The sequence below is a fragment of the Carassius gibelio genome, chromosome A4, assembly GCF_023724105.1.
Source record: "Carassius gibelio isolate Cgi1373 ecotype wild population from Czech Republic chromosome A4, carGib1.2-hapl.c, whole genome shotgun sequence".
Classification (NCBI taxonomy): Eukaryota; Metazoa; Chordata; class Actinopteri; order Cypriniformes; family Cyprinidae; genus Carassius; species Carassius gibelio.
Window position 1 is genome coordinate 19,512,566 of NC_068374.1, and position 18,691 is coordinate 19,531,256.

At 39.6% G+C, this 18,691-nt stretch overlaps 1 protein-coding gene across 1 annotated transcript in view; it reads right to left on the reverse strand.

Moving 5' to 3' along the window:
- Positions 1-303: 303 nt before the first annotated feature.
- The window catches only part of LOC127972615 (proton myo-inositol cotransporter-like), a 98,928-nt gene continuing 80,540 nt past the window's right edge, over positions 304-18,691 (reverse strand). The window contains exons 5-10 of the mRNA XM_052576254.1: positions 8,812-8,975; positions 8,464-8,584; positions 4,044-4,169; positions 3,563-3,681; positions 3,119-3,271; positions 304-2,640 (exon numbers count right to left, since the gene is read on the reverse strand). Coding sequence (XP_052432214.1) covers positions 2,414-2,640; positions 3,119-3,271; positions 3,563-3,681; positions 4,044-4,169; positions 8,464-8,584; positions 8,812-8,975 — 910 coding nt within the window. The 3' untranslated portion in view covers positions 304-2,413. The remainder of the gene's footprint in view (positions 2,641-3,118; positions 3,272-3,562; positions 3,682-4,043; positions 4,170-8,463; positions 8,585-8,811; positions 8,976-18,691) is intronic.

Genomic DNA, 18,691 nt, shown 5'->3' on the forward strand with positions numbered 1-18,691 from the left:
GTGTCAATAATCTTTAACTCTACAAACATGAAGATTACAAAATAAACTACTGTACTTCAAAAACTAGACAGTGAAAGGCAGATCACATATTACAAACAGGCAATGTGTTATGCTACACAATTTCAAAGCCTTGAAAATTTTAATGAGGAGGCCAGAGGGACATAAAAAGAATTCACTTTATTCACTTCAGTAGTTTTATACACATATACACACACACATACGGTGTGTATATATATATATATATATATATATATATATATATATATATATATATATATATATATATATATATATTTAGGGAGTTGATATTTAGGGAGATATCACTTAAAGGGATAGTTTACCCAAAGATGTGAAATTTGATGTTTATCTGCTTACCAACAGGGCATCCAAGATGTAGGTGACTTTGTTTCTTCAGTAGAACACAAATGATCATTTTTAGCTTCAGTCGCTGCAGTCTTTCAGTCATACAATGCATGGCAAATGGAAACAGAATCTATGAGAATAAAAAAAAACATGCACAGATAAATCCAAATTAAACCCTGCTGTTCGTGACGATACATTGATGTGTAAAGACACAAAATGATCAGTCTATGCAAGAAACTGAACAGTATTTATATAGTTTTCTTTATTTATTTTTTTTACTTCTGATTCACGCAATGTCAGAACTCTTAGAACTCTTGTGAACGCGCAGGTGTGTGAGGCTTCTGTATGAAGGTAATTTTGAGTCAAAACGACTGAACACCTGTGGCAGTGCGAATTGTAGTTGTAGAGAAAAGCCACACAAGTGTATCAGTAAATTTGAAGTCACAGAGAGAAATGTTTTAAGAGTTGCAAACCTGTAGACTTTTTTTTTTCTCTCCCATAAACACAACACAACAGTTACACCTTCTCAAATTCTTCATTGCAGGTGCACAAATTCTATTCTACAAATAACAAATTAAGAAACTTGTACGCTCACATTTTTGTATGTTGCACATCCGCAAATCAGTACGTGAATTCATCCAATTAGAGCTGCACACATGTAGAATATTTTCTCAGAAATGTCTTGTATGTTTTTCTAACACAAACACAAAGTACATTACTACAGCTGCTTGAATCTGCTGCTTTCAAACTCAAACTCAGTTTTTCGCTTTCAAGTGACAAGTTTCACGCTCTACCCTTTTCCACCGAGATATTTGGTTCAAAAGTGATTTGTGCATCTGTAGAGGTAGTGGGCGAGACTGTTTAGAGATTAGAGAATTTCAGCCAATCAGAAGAGCTACTTTGGGTCGTTGCTGAAGAAAGTTCTAGAAGAAGTTCTACTGAAGAAACAAAGTCGCCTACATCTTGGATGCCCTGGAGTTAAGCATATATACATAAAATTTTCATTTTTTGGGTGAACTATCCCAATAAAGCAATTGGTTTGGAATATTTGTAGACTACTAATGAAAAATTTAGACACACTTGAATGCCGAGAAAGTGCAGATTAATTTACTGTGAAAAATACTATTAAAGCTGCAGTAGGTAACTTTTGTAAAAATATATTTTTTACATATTTGTTAAACCTGTCATTATGTCCTGACAGTAGAATATGAGACAGATAATCTGTGAAAAAAATCAAGCTCCTCTGACTCCTCCCAGTGGTCCTATTGCCATTTGCAGAAATTCATCCTCTCCCGGTAAGAAAACAACCAATCAGAGCTGCGGTCCGTAACTTTGTTTGTGTTCAAAATGTAGAAAAATGTATATAATAAGCGAGTACACCATGAATCCATTTTCCAAACCGTGTTTTTGGCTTGTCCTGAATCACTAGGGTACACCTATAATAAGCGTTTATATTTGGACTATTTTAGATTGCTTCGGGGGTACTGCGGCGGAGTAACCCAGTACCTTTGTGATTCTTCATAAACAGAGAGAAGTAGTTCCGGCTACGATGTTCTTCCGCAAGACACAAGCAGTTCTGTTTATTAACTGCTAGAGTGTCAAAAGTTACCTACCGCAGCTTTAAATGATGAGTAACTTCAAAACTTTTAACTGCTAATGTAGCTTATATTTTTCTTTGTGTGTATAAGTGTTATTTTCAAATATAAAATTTGCGTGGAGTTCACACTCAAAATTATATCCTTCTGCATATGTATTACTGAATTTACAGCTAATTTCTAATTTTACATAAATAAGCAGAGGATACTCATCTGACAGTGAAGGAATGAGCCAGTAGATCTGCATGTACTGTGACTCAAAAACATACTGACAATATTATAAAGGCTGATCTGGCACTGCACTTTTTTTTTTAGCCCTACAACCCTGTTCTTGCCGTCGCGGTGAAGAGAGACTCAACCTGACTGTTACAGTGGGCGGACCTGGCATCAGGGTTGAATGAGGCTCAGTCCATACCTTATTATCCCCGTTTACCAAACCAGTGGTTTCATACAAGTTATTCGATATCTGATGCGTCATTGTCCGACAGGTGGTAGTTCGACCCTTTAACCCGGATGTATTCCACCTGCCGATCCTCATCAGAATCCGAGATCCCGCATGAGCAGAGCCGGTTTTCAAACAAAGACTCAATCTCTTCTAGCCGCCTTCCCTTAGTCTCAGGCAGACAACCATAAATGAAAAATAAACCAGTTAGAGCCAAACTGGAATACAGGAAAAATACACCTTGAAAATGACAAAGAGATATTGGTTAATAAATGTGAATAATTTAAATAATAACAATACTATACAAGACAAAAATATATGATTTTGTTCTACCCGCCTTGTCAGAATTGTAGTAGCTATGCCAACATTTTCATTGGCCTCAACATATATATTTTTTTATTAATAGAGATTTCTAATCTTTATTATTTTCCCTACCTTACATATATAATATAAGTAGCATTTAAAAGATGAAAAAACATACTCTTTTCAGAAAAATGTGCTGCTGAATCATCAACAGCAAATCCAGTAACGTTTGTTAAGAATATTAATTTGCACATGTTGACTTTCAGAGGAAATTAATAATGAGTCATAGACATAATTAGTTCTACAATGCCTTTATGCTTAGTATACTCTTGATGTTTCGAGATCAAATACCGTATTGATGCTGTCAAAAAGGTCATGTTCATGACTGCTGTTGCTCCACTAATTAATGCATTACCATAGTAAGTCAGGTACTGGGCCATGTGGAGGAACGTTAGAGACACCAGGACATTGAAGGTCCAGTTCACCCCAGCCGAACAAGCATTGCCTGTGCTTCTGGCCCAAAGAGGGTAGATTTCAGAATTAACTGTCCATGGCATCGGTCCCATTCCTGTCAAGAGGTCAAAGTGTTTTAAATTACATTAATGCATTGTTACACATATAATTCCTTCAGAGCAACCTGTTGTTTTATGTCTTGCTGAATGGCATAATGGTGATGCATGGCAGGTGCCTTCTGGCACTGCAGTGTTATATATTTTTTAACAATAATATTCAAAAAAATAATAAAAACCCTGTTTTTGTAATTGTAAATATGCTTTATTGCTGCAAAATAAATACTACTACTACTACTACTACTAATAATAATAATGTGAATAACTGCAAACAGTCATGCTCATATTACCTGGGGCAAAACATGCGAGATAGAGCACTAGTCCCAGGAGCACCACCCATGAATAAGATGTTGGGCAAAAATTATAAGCCCATATACCACTATCTGGCAGATGTGTGGAGTTGAAGCACCTGAAACAAACACACAATTAATTTTTTAAGTTATAGGAATAAATATAAAAATGTTTAAATATTTCATTTTTCAAAAATTTAAAATAAAATAAAAAGCATAGCAGGGTTCAAACAAATACAATATTATACAGTAATGACACAATAAACAAATTAAAATGTAAAAAAAAAAAAAAAAAAAAGTCACAAAGAAGGGTAAATATATATTTTGTAAGGGACATGACAACAAATTTTATTTTAGATTTTACATCTGGTGAGAATTGGATAACATTGTTATGTACTTAATGAATAAAAAACACATAATATGCTCAAACATACACAGACGAGCTCAAGTACGTGCACACACAGAGTCTCTGGTGACTCACTTGCCCCATGCTGCTCTCTCAGTGGAGGCCGGATTGACAGGCACACAGGAGGAGTCAAACACAGCAGTGCTGTTTTCCTGATAACAGTACCCACAACTAGGGTCCAACATACAGGGCTCGCATGACCTGAAACACAAAGTAATGTAAGAGCCAGGCAATTTACTTAAAAACTAAAACCCAACCAACTGATCTTGAATTTGTCTCATCTGAAGTCAACATAAATCAAAATGGACCCTATGTAGTGTCTTAATGCCACAGTATATCTTAGTTTGGACTAAGTTTTCCATTTTCCTGAAGGTTGTGTTTGGGCTGTTGCTCTGTATTTGGATTGTTGTAAATTACTGCGTGGATTAATAAAGATTTGGGAGCCCTATCTTAATTATCTAAGTGCATGGTCTAAAGCATAGGGTGCTGGTACACTCAGAGCCTGTCCGAATCCACTGTTGCTAGTTTAATGAAGGAAAAATGGTTGGCGTGCCCAGGTGCATGGTCTATATGGCTTGTCCCTATTATTGATGTCCGACTCGTGAATGAATCGTTCAATTTAACCGGTTCTTCTTAGTGAACCGGTTGAACCAGTTCACCAAATCGAACTGAATCCTTTAAAACGGTTCGCATCTCCAATAAGCATTAATCCACAAATAACTTTAGCTGTTAACTTTTTTAACGTGACTGACACTCCCTCTGAGTCAGAATAAACCAATATCCCGGAGTAATTCATGCACGCAAACAGTACACTGACTGCACTGCTGTGAAGACCGAACTGAAGATGAACACCGAGCCGAGCCAGATGACGAACGAACACGCCCACTGCTGGAGCAGTTCTCGTTCTCGAGTCAAGAACCGGTTGCATCGGTTTTCGGATCTTCAGTACACTGAACTGAAAACCATTTCTTTCGGATGCGTTCGATTCGAGAACCAAGGAGCTGATGATACTGCGCATGCGTAATTCAGCGTGAAGCAGACCGACACAGAGCGTCTGAACCGAACTGATTCTTTTGGTGATTGATTCTGAACTGATTCTGTGCTAATGTTATGAGCGCGGGTAAACCGAGGGCTTGAATGAAGGGCAATCTGGCGAAACGTAAGTTAATTTAATAACAAATACATCGCAATGGATTATGTATAGTAAGTGGATCATGGTTTCTGCGCTGATGACACCTAATTTATTTACTTTATATCTTCAAGACTTAAATCCTTGTATGCACATTATTGCTGTTACTGTATTTAGGTGCATTGTTGCAAAACTTAATTGTAAACGTTTTATGATTATGAGGTTTTTAACTGACTAAAGTTGATTACTGACTTTATATATTTGAATGTTTGATAGCCGTGACGCCATAACGTCATCGCCAATGACGTCATTACGTCGAGCGTAAAAGAACCGTTGAACCGTTTTTTCAACCGGTTTATTGAATCGAACCGTCCGATAGAACCGGTTCACGGAAAATAATCGAACTTCCCATCACTAGTCCCTATTCTCTTAATTGGAAATGATGTTTTTAGGCGTAACATTAGTTTAGAAACATTAGCAGTAAACCAATCAGAGTCTCCTCTCCCTTCCCCTTTAAAAGCCAATTGCGCTCGCACCATGGCAGGTTTGCTATTTATATGGCAGAATTTTTTTTTTAAATGTTTGCGTGCTGCTTCACATCCCTGTGTGTTTAATAAGCAAAGTGTATGGGTGTTGTGCACCCGCCTATATGTGTATATTACTATGGTTCTTTCTAAATAACAAAGAAAAAAATATTACGCCAGACTTTAGACCAGGTTTGAGTTGGTCTATGGCGCAGTCTATTTTTCTATTTAAAAACAAACGATCCAACAATGCGCCTGAACACACATCTTTTTTGACAAGCATGCACATGGGCGCGCAAAAGGATTTGCTATTTAAACAACGTGGCACAGGCCGGGAAAAAGTGAACTGCATCAGGCTAAATCTAGCAAGAACTCTTGCACGCTTAGTGTATATTTACACAACACAGGCTACAAAAGTGTAGCACGTGGAGATCTGTGCATCCCTCCAAAGATATTCCTCCCCAGAGCACCACTGGCCCACTACCAAAACATGTTGCAGGTAGCATAATGTTTCTCACAACATCTGCAGACACTTTCATATCAGTCACATGTGCCCAGTGTGAACCTGCTGTCATTCATAAAGACAATAAGGGCAGACCTACAAATTCATGTGTTCTCGGTTAAATGCCAATCAAGATGCACGGTGCTGGGCTATGAGCATAGGTCACACTGGACGTTAGGTCCTCATGCCATCCTCATGGAGTCTGTTTCTGACAGTTTGGTCAGATGCATGCACAACAGTATCCTGCTGGAGGTCATTCTGTAGGGCTCAGGTAGTGCTCCTCCTGTTCCTCCTTGCACAAAGAATCAGACATTAGTCCTACTGCAGGGTTGTTGCCCTTCTACGATCCTGTCCAGCTTTCCTTGTGTAACGGCCTGTCTCTCGGTATATGCTTTTGAAACTGTACAGATTTACACACCAAACTTCCTATTGATGGCACGTATGGATGTACCATCCTGGAGGAGTTGGACTACCTGAGCCAAATCAGAGCTGCAAAACAATTACCATTTTGGGGGTTGTCTTCTTGTTGCCTCCTTAGTGCACGTGTTGTCACTTTCATTTGAACCAAAGCAGGTAAAACTGATTTAAAATCACTTATGGTTCTTAACTAGTCCTTCAGAAATAATTCTAATATGATCATACACAACTGCTTATTTATGTTAACTTTAAATTGCATGAATGCCTTGCTTAGAGATATGCAAGAAAATTATTCCCATTAATATATATCAACACATATTCAATATTCATCTCTAGAAGGCTTCTCAATGGGTCTTGTGTGGCAGTTACAGTGAGTCCATTAAACACAGTATTCCATTATGTAAGTTATGAGGACAGGGCTTTTGAGAGTCGGTCTGTGAACAAATTGGTTTGCTGCTGTGATGACAGTGCAGCTATTCCGCATCCATTAGCAGGAAAATAAACATGCTTTGTTTTTGGCGGTGTGTATGGTGACCTGGATGACAGTGTAAGAGTAAATTAGGATGGAGAGAAAGGCCATACTCGGTCAGTCTCAGGGGGCAGGGGTGTCATTGTTATGAGGTTACACTTCAGACACTCTATTACTGTGACATTAGGGAACAACAAGCAGCTTGGACCCTCTAACACACGCAGTTATTTCTGCAGCGTACACACCAACAGAGTCTAACATAAAATTGATTTTCATTCAAGTTGGAGAGCGGTAAGTTGTTTGTTGACTGAGGAATGAAGAACCTTTTAGAGTCGGTATAATTGCATGTGTTGATATAGACACTAGTATAACAATAGTCTTCCACTGGACTCAACTTCAACTAGACATAGATTAAACTGAAATGGCATATGCAAACCATTTTACTTCTAGAAAGTGACATATTAATGAGTTAAATAATTAAAATGGTAACAGTATTTTTTTTATTTACATTCCTTTACATATAACTTTACATTTCAACAAAATTGCTTCAATGCTATTAAAATATTTTTTTATACCAAATTAAAGTCATGTAGGGTTACCAGAATTGTACTGTAACCAACGTGCATGAAAACATAAAACAGACCTTCACAACTATATGTCAAAGTCAACAAATGTCAGATTTTACCTTTGCATTACAAGGCTAGGTTAGTTCAGGTTGTACAATATCATGTGTTGAGACTCTCCAAAAATGTATTTCATACATAATTCATAAAATACATTAATATTAAGAATTATATAGGACTACTCACTTCTTGAAACTGTCACTTTTAAAGAGAATTGTAATTATTATTATTTTTTTATTTATTTATTTTTTAACCAGAACAAAGAGCTGTTTATATGTATACATATTGGGGGTCCCTAGATTGGCCTGGAGTATTTGGTGTGTCGGTCTGTGAAACGTTAAAACCTTTGTTTGACAACATTTAGTCTCGGGTGCTTCTATCAGGGAGCCTAGGTCCATGATAGGTTCTTCTCTTTTTTTAAGATGAGTCTCAATATTTTCAGCAAAGATGAAAGATGTCGATGGCATTGCCCCTGAAATCCACCTGGGGACAATGATACTAGCAGGTGGTGCTGATGATTTGGAGACTGATAGTATTCAGTAGTGATTCAGTACCAATTGAATTCCACAGTGTTTACTGTATATAACCTCTTAGCTGTCCATGCTGTGCAAGAGACTCCATCAATTGGCTGACAGATGAAGTCTTGCACATATAGGAACTGATGCATGATCTGTCTTTTCAGTCACATTTGATACGTGCTAAATGACAAGACACCAAATAACAAGACAGCTGTCATTATATTGCGACTGAGTGTACTATATCCTATATAGTGTACTTATGAATTATTTATATTGCCATTGGCAAGAAGCTCTAGAAGGTAAACATACTCACAGATGTGTTGTGCAGCTGGAGTTGGGTGTCGTGGGGTCTGTCAGATGTAGTGTAACAGGAGGAGAATGCTGGGCTGACAGGAGGAATCCAACAGACAGGATACCAAGACTTAAAACAGTACCTGTATAGATAGAATTAATCAAAATTTACATATGTGTAAATACATATATACTTCAGCATTATCTCAAAATGTTCAAAATAGCATTTCAAATAACTAAATCTAGTGGAAACTTGGGCAAGTTGTAATACAGGGAAGTTGTAACAAGGACTATATTTTTGGAACTTGTAGATCTTTCACACACACACATGCGCTGGAATATATTCTGTTTAAGTATATCAGAATCTTACCAGATATGCTTCCCAAAGTAAGTCTGCGCCTGCCCACCCTTTCAACCAACCAAACGCCCAGCAGAGTAAAAAGGAAATTTGTGAACGCTGTTACAGTCACTAGCCAAATGGCCAACTTGTCATCTTGTACCCCCGACATCTGCAGAATGGTGGCGCTGTAGTACCTAAAAACAGAGTGCAAAGGAAATATAAACTTCCTGGTGCTTTTCAAGACATGTCAGATTACTTTTTATAGATAGATTCAGTTCTGTTTAAAAAAAGCAAGTATACAACTGCATTGCATTCTGGGTATTATTCCTTACAAATAGTAATAGTATGTTAGTATGCATTTGTGAACATAGCCAGACATTTTAGTTATTGCTTCACCTCTGACTGAACAAGGCATTATGTGCCACTTCACCCACATATCATCCAATGAGATTGGCTGATGTCATCTCAACTTTTTCAATTAAAACAACCTCCTTTTTGTATCAAGCATACTTACAACTAATTGCAGCTCATTATGATTTACAGTGCTTTGAATACATTAAATATGCTGTTCATCAAAGTGAGCAGGGGGCAAAATGTTTTTTTTTGTTGTTTTTTTTACTCTAGCTATTAAACCTAAATCAACAGGAGTTGTGCATTAATGCGTACCAATCCTTCTTTACAATTAAAAAACATACAATATACAGTCATTCTATAGAGTAATTAAGCATGTACTCAGAAACGCAGACTCACACTCATCTGTGACATCAGCACTTGAACAACCTCATAATGGATGTGGGGTTAAGCGAGAGAGCAACACTCGAGCAAAAGTGTTTTTCTCCACATAAAGGAGGGAAGCAGGAAAACATTCATTAACTCAAAGTAAAATGCCATCTTCCAACTTCCTGCTCTCTCTCTCTCTCTCTCTCAAATTCATAAAGGATTTGCATTATTTTATGATGCCATAGTCTTGCATGCAGGCTTATACAGAATTAACTCATCCAAAAAGTTGTATTCTTTACTTACTCACCTTCATGTCATTCCAAACATTTATGCATTTCTTTCTTCCATTAAAAACTACACTGACTGATCAAGCTCCAGAAAACTAGTCAGTGATTGCAAACTGGATTTGGTCTCAATCAATTATGCCAAATTTCAATATGTACATATTCAAATCAATTTAATGAGATATGACAGCAAAGGTGGAAGGGAAATTTGTAAGTGAATATCAAATTCATATATACAGGTGCGTCTCAATAAATTAGAATGTCGTGGAAAAGTTCATTTCAGTAATTCAACTCAAATTGTGAAACTCGTGTATTAAATAAATTCAATGCACACAGACTAAAGTAGTTTAAGTCTTTGGTTCTTTTAATTGTGATGATTTTGGCTCACATTTAACAAAAACATGTTAACAGAAAGTTGAGTGGAAGGAAAAAGTTTGGAAGAAAAAGATGCACAACCAACCGAGAGAAACGCAGCCTTTATGAGGATTGTCAAGCAAAATCGATTCAAGAATTTGAGTGGACTTCACAAGGAATTGACTGAGGCTGGGGTCAAGGCATCAAGAACCACCACATACAGACATGTCAAGGAATTTGGCTACAGTTGTCGTATTCCTTTTGTTAAGCCACTCCTGAGGCGTCTTACCTGGGCTAAGGAGAAGAAGAACTGAACTGTTGCCCTGTGGTCCAAAGTCCTCTTTTCAGATGAGAGCAAGTTTTGTATTACATTTGGAAACCAATGACCTAGAGTCTGGAGGAAGGGTGGAGAAGCTCATAGCCCAAGTTGCTTGAAGTCCAGTGTTAAGCTTCTACTGTCTGTGACGATTTGAAGTGCAATGTCATCTGCTGGTGTTGGTCCATTGTGTTTTTTTGAACCCCATAGAGAATCTATAGGGTATTGTCAAGAAGAAAATGAAAAACAAGACCAAAAAATGCAGATGGCTGAAGGCCACTGTCAAAAAAACCTGGGCTTCCATACCACCTCAGCAGTGACACAAACTGATAACCTCCATGCCACACCAAATTAAGACAGTAATTAAAGTAAAAGGAGTCCCTACCAAGTATTGAGTACATGTACAATAAATGAACATACTTTCCAGAAAGCCAACAATTCACACACAAAAAAAAATTATAAAAATAATAAAAAACAAAATTATCACAACTAAAAGAACCAAAGACTTAAACTACTTCAGTCTGTGTGCATTGAGTTTATTTGAGTTTCACAATTTTAATTGAATTACTGAAATAAATTAACTTTTTCACGACATTGAAATTTATTGAGATGCACCTGTATATGGGCTACTTTTATTTTGTTCTGCATTGTTCAGCTCAATGTAATCTCAATGGAAAGTCTGAATGTCCAGTGTTATTTCTATTACTAAAGAGAATTTAACAAGATAAAGAGATTTTGTGATAAAAAAGGAAAAGAAACAATGCTTTCAGTCTACCCGCTGAGACACTCTCTCAGTGTGTAGAAAGTACACACTCTGCTCAGAGAGTGCTGATAAGAAAAGCTTCTGTGAAACCACACATTTGGGGTCTCTATTGTTTGGTCTACTGTGTCAGTTTTAAATTAGAAACAATGTTTAATTAGGCAGAGATGCAGGACAGACTGTGTCTGTTTTCAAATTCAATAAAGAGACTTAAAAACCAGCATATTACTGTTGCAATGGTTTCCTGAAGGAATTGTTTACTTATTTTGTGACAGCTGAAATCTGGCATAAGTGTGTATGAGTAACAGTCACAAATAGAGTACATCAAAGTTATTCTGTTACTCATGTAACAGGTTCTTATACATTTTTGTACTGTAAAAAAATTATATAATTTAAATAATTTCCCCCAGATTGTAAGGAAAAATAAGGTTCTCAGCTGTGGGACACTGAACATTTAACAGACATTTAACAGAAAAAGGTCATTTTTGCAGCTAATGCAGATTTAAAGTGAATTAATTTCCAATTTTTGTGAAGACTGGACTACTGTTGAGCTTTTCAATTACTTTCACACAACCATCGTGTGTGCCTGCAGACCCAGGCCTCTTAGATGAGATGTATCATGTTCGCCTAGTTCTCTGTTCACAGTATTCCCTTGTGTGTAGTGCTCTGTCTTGATCTTTAAAAGCATCCTGGCTCCATCCCATTGGATTGATGAAAATTGGATGCCTTTGTTTGCTCTTATCAAAAGTCTTCTTGAATAGAAGAAGAACAAAAACAATTCCTTAATTTTCTCTTCTATTGGTCACAAACATCCTGGATAAAAACCCTGATAAAAGAAGACACGTGGGAACAGTACCGTAGTACAATGATAGACAGATGAGGTATTGTTTGTGGTAAAAATGGTGTCAAAGGTCAGTAAATAAGAAGAATGGAGCCTGAGCCACTGATGAGTGTTCACAACAGGGGCAGAAAATAGATGTGTCTTATTCTCTGCACACCACTGAAAGTGCTTTCTTCCCTTGTTTCATAATACAATGATTCTGGCAGTGGGTGAGCGACCCCTGTGGATTTGTTCAGATAATCTCAGCCACAGATCTACAGGTCTTCAAGTGGTTAATATCACCTTCTGCCCTTCAATAATGTTAGTATTGATAAATGCAAGATAAGGGCACCAAATATCATATGTCTTTGTAACCTGTCTTTATACTACAAACTACATTATATAAATTTACGAAATGTGTTTGATGTGCGAAATTGGTTAAATACTTTAATATGCATACAACTTTAAGTAAGCCATCTGATTCCACCAATCAGAGTTGCACCAGGCAAAGTGTTCCAAAAAATATCTTTAGCTCCACCCATTCACATAAAGCATCAAGTTAGTCTACTTACTATTAAAACATAAATTTTTATCATGAAGCATGACCATCTCAACAAGATCAGTCCATAACGACCAGCTAAATTACCAGCTCTATAGTTCATCAACCAAAATAGAAGCCTATTTCTTGGTTTATGTAAGCTGGATTGTTGATGCCGATAGTTAAAAGATTCTCACTGAAGCTGAAAAATAGAAAAACAAGACAGATTGACCTTCAGAATTATGAAATGCTAATGCAGTCATGGCTTTGAGTTATCTAAGTGCTGTTAACCTCCTTATACATGAATACAAATGAAAGATTCCATTAAACAGAATGCCAAAAGCCGTGGACTCATGCCAAGGTGTGAGATGGGTTCCTGTCTGAAAATAGAAACAGTTTGAAGAGCACTCGGACATAACCCTGCATGGCAAATTCACCACTGATTTCTCGATGTGAGTCAAGGAATCAACATAAATGTAAGATGGCGAGTGAGGGATGGAGGGAGGGCTCTGGTGAAGAGGTATTTGAGTGTTTTGATGAGAAAAAGACTGGTGTGGTCAACGTCTAAACTGGATCTCATTTGAAATGGGCATGTAGGGGATTCACAATTTGTTTGATGCTTTGAAAATTTATTTTTAATTTTTGTTTGCTGACTAGGAAAGCCTACAGTCACTTTTAGAATCAAGACTTGTTTTCTTTGCAAATCTGAAACTTAGCTGCAACATGGACATCTTTTCTGTCAGAAAGATGAATACATTGAACAGATATGGATATGAAACATTGTACTAGTACTAGTACTAGTAAAGTAATCTGAAAGAGTCCTTAATTTGAGTCTGATTCCTGATTAATGACACCTATGAGCCACTTCTTTTCAGATTTAGCATATTTTTTAATTTAGCAGATGCTGGTACCCAAAGTGACTTACAATATTTTAGTTAATGAAAAACTTTTTAAAATCCTTCAATATCATTAATTTCACGCTGTCTGCCTCAGTGAACCAAAAACTGATTATGATGTTTGATTTTGATCTAAAAGCAAATAAGACCTAAATGCCTGTAAGTCTAAAGTGGAATGTTAAGAAACATAAATCATTTAGAAGTTTCGCAAATAAGGAAAATCAATAAATGTCTTGCAATGTGCATCCTTATTAGTGAGATAAAAATTCCAAGTTAGGAGGGAGTGGATGTAATTAATAGACAATCAATAAATAAATAGCTAAAGTGACTATAACCTTTTTATTGTACAAAACTGTGATATATATATATATATATATATATATATATATATATATATATATACATATATATATATATATAACATTTTTTTTTTACTTTTGTTAAAATAAAGTTTCCAATAAAGACCAACACCATTATTCATACACATACTGGAATAATAAAGACGCTCTTAAGACCAATCTGATTGCTTGGACTTAGTTGACTGGCCTGTTTCTAATTGAAGTGGATCATTTCATAAATCGTTCACTTTGAAAACAAGAAGTTGTTAATGGATAGAAAGTATGGACTATACTGCAAATATAGAAGTAAATGTTGTACAAACAGCAATCCTATGAGTAAATGGTGTACAAAGATGTTAGCCAGTCATATCAGAGGTAATTTACATAAATCTTAAATGTACAGTAGCAAAAAAGTCAATTTAACTCAGATTCAGAGAGACTAAATATGACTGTTAGCACAGAACTATGAAATATGGCACAGAACAAAACCTTCAAAGAAAAAATGTATGACTCATTTCAGAAGATTTGTTGATAAGAGAATGTCTTACAATGTACATTCTCGTCATTGAGAAAAAAAAAAATCCATTACACAAAACTGTTAATTATTATAAATGACTCTTTTAAGTCGTTTAAGTTACTAGAATGCATTTTATATGAAGTCATCAGTGTTAAAACCCCCTATTATTCCAGAAATATGAAAGTGTACACAGGTGCCAGAAACCAGACACTCTCAAATACACAATGTCCCGCTGGTCGGCAGACTGCCTCATTCAATATAGCCGAAGGTACACACACCTCACTTTGACATTTAAGTTATGAGGCTTTCTCAAAGGTCTTACTGCTGCCACACTCCACCGAGAGAAAAGTGAGAGTTATTCATATACCATTTGTCTTCCTCATACATGCTAAGCCCTCAAAGGCATGATTTTAATGACTGAAAGCTCAAAAACACCACACTGGGTTGTGATTTCACAGAATGTCAAGATGTCAAGCCTTTGTGTGTGTGTGTGATTAATTACGCAGTGGGTATAATCACACATCACCAGAATGTTGGTGTCAGTCCTGTTTTAGAGCAACAACTATATACACATATACACTACATACTATATAAAACCATAACCTAACTGACTTCATAAATATTCAGGGATGATACCCCTAGTCTTGTGTGAAAGGAACTGCAGCAGACAGCTTGTTCCCTTTGGGTAGGTCACATTCGACATTACGTCAGAAAGAGACTGACGAATGGGGTCTAGCCCAAGAGCCCAATCACTTTCGAGTGGTAACAAAATGACCCAGGTACACAGTGTCCCTTGGTCTGCGGGATTTGCATCGCGAGCTCCACCCTGCTGTGTGGGTATATAAGGAGCAGCGCAAGCAACTCGCATTCAAGCTTTCGCTTCCTGCCTGTGTGTTTCTGGGTGCGTTCGATATATGGCTCGTGTGGCACGTGTCTGGTCTTTCAGCACGCTGAGACTGCGTTCGTGGATGACTCATGTTCTCAATAACAGGCAAAGCAGTCCAAAAACAAGAAACATGAAAAACATAAGGGAACTCGAGAAAGCCAGAAAACAAGGACTCCATCAAACAGATAGAAACAGACGGGTTTATATAGACAGGTGAAAACAATGCAAGTGGAGACAGCTGAGTGCAATTAAGAGGTATGCAATTAACGGTGATGAAAGGGACAAAGGCTTTGTGGGGAATGTAGTGCCTGCAGTGGGGTGACTATGGGGAAGTGAGACCACTAGTGGACACCCAGGGAAACACAGACCAGACACTGTGACAAGGGCTACTTCGGCTGGTGGCCCAGGTGATCTGAGGGTTACCGTGTGGGCTTCCCCGACGAGCCAGCCTCCTCTGGCCACACCACCCTCACAAATGCCATAGCTGGTTGAGTATCTTTATGAGTTCGCTGGACCCTCTCATCAGGATCCTAGCATCTCATAATGGGCTCACAAGGAAAATCGAATGTCAATCACTTCATCACAAGGCAGGCTTGAGTCCTTGGGAAGTGAGGATTCGGTTGCGTTGACTCCCTAGGGAGCACCAGCGTTGCCCAAGTCTGAACACAAACTGACAGGTGTGCTTTAGGTATAAAGCAGGTGTAGCTACAGGTGTAGCTGAGAGCATCAGGCTCGAGTCGAATCCTCCACTTTGTCCCGAGCGCTCGAGGTTGGATGATTGATTCCTGGGGGCTGCACACGCTGATCATCAGTGCCCCCCTTCGGTTCCTTTCTTCCCGGAGGTGCATCAGGAAGTGTCCAGTTCATAGAAGGCACCCTAACCCTAAACCTAACTGCCCGAAACTGTTCTGGTGCTTCCCCCATCTTCACTTCCCTAAATGGCGGAGTGGCCAAAGAGTATGCTGGGATATCCCCAGTGGAGCATTCTGTTGTGGTTAGAGAGCCAGACTAGTTACCAGAAGGTCACCGGTTCTAATCTCGGTGCTGGCAGGAGTTGTAGGTGGGAGGGAGTGAATGAACAGTGCTCTCTTCCACCCTCAATACCCATGGCTGAAGTGCCCTTGAGCAAGACATTGTACCCCCAGTTGCTCCCAGGGCACTGGATATATAGCTGCACACTGCTCCGGGTGTATGTTCATGGTATGTTCACTACTCATTGCTGTGTGTGTGCACTAGGATGGGTTGAATGCAAAGCACCAATTCCAAGTATGGGTTACCATACTTGGCAAATGTCACAACTTTCACTTTCACTGCGCACTCCTTGGGTCAGGTGATGTCCACTTTATTGGTCCAGGAGCACCACCTATGGCTGAACCTGGCAGACATGGCTAGCCTCTTTGGCAACGTGGTGGAGAATTTTGCCCAGCAGTTCTCTGCCGCCCAGAAGCAGTCTGAGGCCATAAAGCATGTTCTGCTCTGGTGGCCCGCTGCTTTGAGACTGCTGCCGGCTCAGTTACCTCAGCCTGCTCATCACAGAGGGCACCCCCCTGTGGTCTCCTCCACTCCTGCTTGGCCACAGCAGCAGCCTCCACTATGGCCGCAGCGAGGGGATGGCCGCAGAAGGGTGGCGCAGCCGGTCTCTGCCCCCAAACCTGCCAAGCTTTAGGCCATGTGGCATTCCTGAGACAGGCGGCCCAGAGTTCGGGGATGTCAGCTCTTCAGAACATGGTAGCAGGACCACTCCTTCTCCCGGAGGAGGACCGGGAGAGAATCATTTGTTTTTGCTTTCTTTTTGTTCTGCCACCTGCTCCACTGTGGGTACGCCTGTAGTTCCTTTGACCCCGCTGGATCGGTTTCTGGGAGCCTGGCTAGAGCTTCCCAGCCCGTCCCAGTGGCTCATCCAAACAATTAGGCTTGGCTATGTGATTCAGTTTGCATGGCTTTCCTCCAGGTTTCGGGGTGTTCACGCGCTGATGGTGGGCAACAATGCTCCTGTCATGCGCGCAGAGGTTGTGTGCATGGTTGTGTGAGCACATGGATCTTGTACTCAAACACCTCACCCTTCTGGGTCTTTGGGTAAACTGGGAAAAGAGCAAACTCGCCCATGTTAGAGGATCTCTTTTATTGGTATGGGAATAGACTCAATTGCCATGTTTGCACAGCTTACGACTGAGCGTGTGCAGTTACTGCCTTAGTCAATTCAAAGGCAAGAGAGTGGTTCCACTTAAACTATTTCAGAGGCTCCTGGGGCATATGGCATCTGCAGTGGCAGTCATACAGTGGCAGTCTCCACCCCCAGTAAGTTCAGCTGATTTGGAAACTCTTCAAAGATGCTCAAGTAGACCTGTTTGCCTCTCCAGAGAATCCCCACTGCCAGTTCTTTTACTGAGGGTACCCTTGGCAAAGACACTCTAGCGCACAGCTGGCTGCTGGGCATGCGCAAGTATGCATTTCCCCCAGTGAGCCTTCTTGCACAGACAATGTGCAAGATCAAGGAGGACTAGGAGCAGGTCCTCATGGTTGCGCCTTATTGGCCTGGCCGGACCTGGTCTCCCGAGAACTCCTCACCACAGCCCTACCCTGGCCAATTCCTCTGAGGAAGGACCTTTCCCACCCTCTGGCACCCACCTCCCGATCTTTGGAACCCACATGTGTGGGCTCTGGACGGGTCACGGAAGGTTTAGGTACCTTGCCACTTCAGGTGATAGCTACCATCACTTCGGCTAGGGCTTTGTCTACCAGACACGCCGATGCTTTGAAGTGGAACCTCTTCGGCACTTGGTGTTCTTCACGTCGTGAAGATCCCTGGAGATGCCAGATTGGGTCAGTTCATTCCTTTCTTCAAGAAGGGTTGAAATGAAATCTGTCGCCTTCCACCCTTCCACTTGTGGCTGCCATTTTGGCTCACCATGACCCTGTTGATGGTAAGTCTCTTGGGAAGCATGATTTGATCAACAGGTTCTTGAGAGGGGCCAGGAGGCTCAATCCGCCACGCCCTCATCAAGTTCCCTCTTGGAACCTTGCAGTGGTTCTATCCGCACTGCAGAGGGCTCCTTTCAAACCCTTGCTTTTTGAAAGTTTTAACTTTTTTTATCATTGAAAACGGCACTCCTGATGGAGTTGGCTTCTTTTAAGAGGGTCGTGGACCTGCAGACATTTTCAGTTGATGAAACACGCCTGGAATTCGGGCCAGTCAACTCTCATATTATCTTGAGACCCCGGCCTGGATACGTTCCCAAAGTTCCCACCACTCCTTTTAGAGATCAGGTGGTAAACTTGCAAGCGCTGCCCCTGTAGGAGGCAGACCCAGGCCTGGCACTGTTCTGTCCAGTATGTGTGCCCTAACGTAGACAGAACTCAGTGCTTCAGAACCTCTGATCAGCTCTTTGTTTGTTACGGAGGCTAACAGAAGAGAAAGGCTGTCTACAAGCAGAGGTTATCCCGCTAGATAGTGGATGCAGTTGTCTTGGCTTATCAGACT